The 6,794-nt window shown below is 29.2% G+C and overlaps 1 protein-coding gene across 1 annotated transcript; it reads right to left on the bottom strand.

Annotated features, from left to right (window-relative positions):
* Nucleotides 1-365: 365 nt before the first annotated feature.
* Nucleotides 366-2,842, bottom strand: LOC139858839 (peroxidase 11-like). The gene is made up of 4 exons (XM_071847675.1): nucleotides 2,624-2,842; nucleotides 1,912-2,103; nucleotides 1,645-1,810; nucleotides 366-790 (listed from the first exon to the last, which is right to left on the bottom strand). Exons 1-4 carry the CDS (start codon nucleotides 2,840-2,842, stop codon nucleotides 366-368), a joined length of 1,002 nt encoding a protein of 333 aa, XP_071703776.1.
* Nucleotides 2,843-6,794: the final 3,952 nt, after the last annotated feature.

Genomic DNA, 6,794 nt, shown 5'->3' with positions numbered 1-6,794 from the left:
ATTAAAATTTTACTAAACAGTTTTATTTTTTATAAACGTGATTAGAATAGAATTTCATTAACACTTTTTCCTCAAAATGTAGCTACTAGACATATCACAACACTACTAAATCTGTTTCAATCCACGTAAAAATAACTCGCAGCTAAGCGCAGGCCTAAATCACTCGTTAATAACATTTATCAACAATAAACGGTCAATTTGATCATGCATAATGGAGAACACAACCATTTGGTAACACCACGCCGGTAACAAACAAACTATTACGGTGTTGGTTTACCTATAAGAAATCATTCACACTCTTCATTTGTTACACATTCATACTACACACTACACATATATATGACATGATAAACACAACCATTTGTTTATGTGTTCATGAACCTACAATTTTTCCTAACTTCACCATCCACATAAGTTTCTGGATTCGTGATGTTTCCTAGTTTCACCATCGACTCAGAAAATTGTTCAAAAAATGCAATCGGGTCTAAGGCGTATTTCTTCACAAGTTTGCTTGTTTCAATACCAAGATCACTTGAGTAGAGTTCTTGATCTGAGTTTAAAAGTCCTTCTCCACTTAACAGTAAATGGTAGTATGAATTATCGAAGATATTTGGTGAAACATAGTCCATTGCAGCTTCATTATTGTCACTTCCTCCAGTCGCTGGGCATGTTGACTTTAACGATTTGAGGTTTGACTCAGCTATCGGGTTGTTATCCGAGGTTATTTCGTAGTCTCCATATACTCTTGCTCGATAATTTGTACAACGAGCCATGCCAATTGTGTGAGCACCTGCAGTATTAACCATACGGTAACTTACAAAAGAAAATGCACTCTTAGTAGGAGTAACAAACTATGATGATAGTCAGCACCCAAGGTCAGGTGCAGTCTAGGCACTCCGCACTAGTTTTACAACCCTCCACAAATTTTAACATCTAACTGTCTCAATTGAGACTTGAACTGCCAACCTCTTGGATGAAAAGTTTCCTTCATAACGCTAGGCCAAGGGCGTTTTTGGGCGAGAAAGCGAAATTTAAAAATAAAAACGGGAAGGAAATTTCATCCGAGGATGAAAACCCAAAACGACACGAACAACGACCTAAAGCAACCAATGATACAAACTACAAGCCCGAAAGACCAAACCAAACACAACGCACCCTAACAGATACTAGCCGATCACAACAAACAAACCGAATACACCCAAAAAAGAATTTATAAACGAAGCTAACCAAGGCACGACTAATAAAAACACATCGCATCGCCACAAAAGAGAAACTAGACCAAAAAAGTCAAGAAAGTGGAATTTTTTGTCGTTAGGTATACCTTGTTGCGGTGATATGTAATCACCGCACAAAAAAAAAAGTCGCCAGTAGTTTACTTCAGATTTCATGCGGAGTCCTTAAACTTATTTTTGACATGCGGGGTCTCGATACTTTACACTCGTTTCGTGAGGGTCCATTTGGTTTACGGATACAACTTAACGAGTATAAAGTACGGGGGACTCTGCACGTTACTCACAAGAACCCTCACAAAACAAGTGTAAAGTACGAGGACCTCGCAAAAAGAAGGGATCCCGCATGAAATTTCAAGTAAACCACCAGGACTCCTCATGTAATTTTGTCCATATTTAATGTATCATTTCTTACCCGAAAGAGCGACCATGTCAGTAACCGACAAGTCTTGATATATAAACTTAGCGATGATGGATAACAACCCTTCATTTGCATCAGGTATATTTGTTTCCACAAGAGCAAAGCTAGCAGTTTTCGAGTCTTTTCTCCCAACTGGAACATCCCAATAAGGTCCACCAACCTATAGCCACATATCCAAACATTACCAAAATCATACTTACAGTTGAAAAAGTTAGTATGATAACAACAAACAATGTTTGTGATTCATTCGTTCTCATGTACCAAAAGAGTAGCATCTCTTGCAGCAATAGTCAGAACATCAGCGCAAGAAACTGTTCCAGGACACTCGGATTCAAGCTTGTTCTTGATCCTATCTATGATATCAAACCCTTTCAAAGCGTCTAAATTTGTAGGTGCGTTCTTCTCTCCTTGAAATGTGACCGTGTCATCTAGCAAAACTGATCCATCACATCCCTGCGGCAATAAGATCAATCAAAACTAGATATGATAAAAAGTGGAAGCTGGAATTAACAGGTTAAAATGACCCACACAATCACTTATTGTCCACTTTTCAACAACAATCTTAAGTAATATATATCAAGTAAATTATTATAAGTGTAAAACGATAACAACCATTTGAATGGAATTTGGTTGACTTACGATTAGTCTAGTAATATATCAGCAATTTTGATGGGAATTAAGGACTATTACTACAAGAAAAAACGGCTTCAGTGACTGACAAGGGCTATTCATCACTAACATACACTAAGTCATGTTAGTGACCAAAATAGGTTGGTCACTTTTCGTCACTATAAATCCGTCACAAAACACTTTTAGAGATCAAAATACTAAAATTAGTCATGATAGGGACCTTTTTTAATGACCAAAATTTAGTGACAAACTAGATAGCGTTATTAGTGACCAAATACCAAGTCGTCACTAAAAGATGGTCACAAACGACCATTGTTCTCGTATTATATATCTCTATCTCTACCTGTACGAAGCAATCGTGAAAGTGCAAGCGTAAAATGAGGGCGGCGTTACGAGGATCAGATAGAACGGCACATTCCATTTCTTTCCTAACAATGGCTTCTGCATTTGGGCAAGTAGACTTGTAGTAATCTAGGGTTAAATGAGGATCGCTAGCATGCAATATGCTAAGATGTAATAAAAGATGAACGCAAATAAGAACTAAAGTTGGTCTGATTTTCATGGTGTTTAGTGTGCAAGAGGTAGAAATGGTTGGGAATGAGACTATTTAAATATACAGGGTGATAATTAACTTAGTGCAAAAAGATGTAATACAAGGAAGGTTTGTGTAAAATTATGGATTTAGTCAATAGAGGATGTAACTAATATTGGTTTGTTTGGTGGGTATTCTAAAAGCTAAAGTTTTGCATTTATGTTACTTGCATGTTAAAGAGAAAGAGTGAGATTTGGGCTAAACAAGCCACCAAATCTGCGTCCTTTGATAATGACAGTTTCATTGGTGGATATATGGAGAAAATTTACTTAACCATAAGTTTTAGGGATAAATAGAAAATAAAGGTCTAATTGTATCATGACTAACATGTTGCAAGTTCAAATCCTTTTCACATCGGTATAACTAATATTTAGATTATATGCATTTTGTGGTTGGTTATATATCGGTTCGCTTGTAAAGCCTAGTAAGTTATCGATAAATGCAAGGCGATGCAAGATTTAAGCTAATAAGAGTGTTATTTTATCCGCCTTTATCTTGTATTCGACTCAAATTATGTCTGTTCTATAGATCAAGATGACAATATTTGATTAACAAGTCACTTAAACGATCTAAGTTTACAATAATTTGTTATCTTGTTTGGAGTCAAATTATGTCCCTTCTTTAGGTGAAGGTGACAATAGTATATGATTAAGTCACTCAAACCATCTATGTTTGCACAAATTTGGAATGCAATGAACTGTTAGGATTTCCTCATCAAAACTGTTTTATCTTCAATGCTCATTGGTCCGCAACTACTTCACCTACATCAAACCACTGAATAAATGTTAAACTCAAGTTACCAATGAAAACGTAAAAATTTATAAATTTTGGATAAACATACATAGAGGATGTGACGACCCGAAAATTTCCGACCAAATTTAAACTTGATCTTTATATGATTTCGACACGATAAGCAAAGTCTGTAATATTGAGTCTTAAAAAGTTTGAGAATTATATTCATGTAATCAATTACCCCTTGACTACTCCCGGCGATTCACGAACAATTGTGTGTAAATAGATATGAAAATATAAATAAGAAATATATATAATAATTTGAAATAATAGAAAACAATTTAATCATTTGAATTGAATATGTAAAATAATATGTAAAATAATAAAATTATGATTAAAATAAATCTATATGTAATTATATATGATTCCTATACATAGTTAATGTTATATGTATATTGAAATATATATAAATATTAAATGTTATATATATGTTATTATATATGTGTCGTAATTAATAATATGTAATATTAAGCTTGATTACGGGTTAAAAATATAATTAAATATAATTGATATAATTACTTTCAATATTTTATTAATGTTAACATCAGTATTAGTATTATTAATTCTATTGATATTATTATTATTGATATAATACCATTTAATCATTTGAATCAAAAGTGTAGAATAATATACCAAATAAACGAGATGTTATTAGAATAAATATATATAAATACATACATGAATTCGGTACACAATTAATTTTGTATATATGTTCCAATATATATATAATATGTATAAATATTCAATATTGTTATATTGTAATATAAGTATTACATAATTAATAACATATAAATTACAAGTTTAGATATAGTATTATATCAATATTAATATTATTACTCTCATTACATTTATTAATATTAATATTAATATTATTATTTACACTATTATAATATATAATATATAGATATGAGGCCTGAAATATATAAATTGATATAGTATTATCATTATTATTATTATTATTATTATTATTATTATTATTATTATTATTATTATTATTATTATTATTATTATTATTATTATTATTATTATTATTATTATTAATATTAATATTAGTATTAATATAATTAGTATTATTATTATTACAAATAATATTATTGTTATAAACTTAAAAGTTATTGTTATCAATATTTTAATTACTTATATCATTACTAATATTATTATTGTATTATTAGTATTATTATTATTATTATTATTAATATTAATGGGATTATGTTTATTAATATATTTATTAATAAATAATATAAATTAAACCTTATAATATATTAAAGACTTAAAGTACGCGAATTTTTTTATCACTATCTGCTTTATAAATTTCCTCCTGTGATTGTGGTACTCTGTCGACCTTAGCAACCATTCAAATACAAAAATCGATATTCCTTTTGGATTTATACTTCAATTATTCAAAAGCCAACATTAATCTGTCATCATAAAAATAACCTACTGCCTTTTTGCAAAATAAAAACAGAAAAATAAATGAAGAACCCACGCAGGTACCTTTGTCCTTCAACTTTTTAGCCAAAATTCGAATTTAAAATCAATTCCAAAATGTAAAAATACAGAAGCGTTAGGAATCATTCACTCAATCTTTCTTCAAAATCTCAGGTTCCAATTCATTCTATCGAGCCCGAATTAATGAGTCAAAATTTTTGAAAAATAAAGTCAACCGTTGTTCATTGATTAAATTCGAGATATCTGTTATAATTTGGGTTCAATTGATGATTGAAAACGTTTTTATGGATCATTTGAAACACAAGTTGTTTTATAATCTTTTGCTAAAACTTTATAAAACTCAAAATCAATTTTTTTTTTTGTGACCAGCGACGAGGAACAGTAAGTTGTTGCTGTATTAATATTTTTTTTTTTTACTTGATGAGTCTATTAATTTAAATTCACAAATTTTAAATCTTTTCGGTTTCACTTGTAATTCCTAAACCCAAGTCAGAAGAATCAATTTTTTTTTTGTATAGCAAGTCGACGAGTAGCAGCAGCTATGCTGTCTCATTTATTTTATTTTTTTTGACCAATTAATCACAAATTATAATTTCTGAATTAAGTATTAAGTCCTAAATTCAAATCTCTATCGATGGCGGTTATGATTTTTCTTATATTGATTATAGTTGTTTGTGAAGAAGATAAACACAAGTAAACGGGTCAAATAAATATGAATCACTTATTAAAACAGATATGGAACAACATAAGAACGGTAAGGGAGGTGTTTGGGTATTCAAGGGGTCGCGGGTTCAATCCTTGGCAATGTTATTTTTTTTTTAGATAAAGAAGAGGAACAGAAACAGATGAATAAGGAGTTAAAATAAATGATATGGGAGTTTAACCAGAGAAAATGAAATGGTGCAGTGGTTGGGTATGATGAGGGTGAGCAAGAGGTCTCGGGTTCGAGTCCTGCCATGGGCAATTCTTTTTATAGAAGGGTATACTCTTTTATATTTGTTTATTTATTTCTATCATTATTATTATTATTATTGTTATTATTATTATTATTAATTAAGTAGTATTATTATTATTATTATTAAGTATTATAAGAATTATTATTATGATTGTTATTGTTATTATTATTAATATAGTTATTAGTATTATTATCATTATAATTATTGATACTAACATTAGAATGTATTTAGTATTATTATTATTGCTATAAGTATTATTAATATGTTGATTATTGTTAAATTGTATCATTTATGAAACATAGATATTGTTACTAATATATGTATTAATATTATTATGATTAGGGTTGTTATTATTATTATGGAATATAATACAAATTATCATTTTTCTCATTAATATTAGTACTAGTATCACTTTTGTAACTTTTAGTATTATTATTATTATTCTTATTAAACAAAGGTATCATTATTAACAATATCTTTATTAATATTATCATTTTTAACAAAGTTATTATTATTATTATTATTATTATTATTAGTAAATCATTAATATCATAACTACCATAAACAGTAAAATTAATATTGTTACAAGTACTATTATTAATATCATTGTTATTATCACTAATAGGGTTATTATTAAGATATGTATAATATTAATGTTATTATCGTTACTTATTTTTACTAATATTAACTTAGTATAATAGAACTACTGTTTTGATAAACAAATT

This window comes from Rutidosis leptorrhynchoides, chromosome 7, assembly GCF_046630445.1.
Source record: "Rutidosis leptorrhynchoides isolate AG116_Rl617_1_P2 chromosome 7, CSIRO_AGI_Rlap_v1, whole genome shotgun sequence".
NCBI lineage: Eukaryota > Viridiplantae > Streptophyta > Magnoliopsida > Asterales > Asteraceae > Rutidosis > Rutidosis leptorrhynchoides.
Note: the sequence above shows the minus strand (reverse complement) of the source record. Positions and strands in the feature narration are given on the sequence as shown.

What these genes read in the sequence shown, in the direction of transcription:
- LOC139858839 (XM_071847675.1), bottom strand. Translation starts at nt 2,842, where the DNA reads ATGAAAATCAGACCAACTTTAGTTCTTATTTGCGTTCATCTTTTATTA. An exon ending in TTCACGATTGCTTCGTACAG is followed by an intron (nt 2,104 to 2,623) that starts GTAGAGATAGAG and finishes TTATTGCCGCAG; the next exon opens with GGATGTGATGGATCAGTTTT. An exon ending in CAAGAGATGCTACTCTTTTG is followed by an intron (nt 1,811 to 1,911) that starts GTACATGAGAAC and finishes ATGTGGCTATAG; the next exon opens with GTTGGTGGACCTTATTGGGA.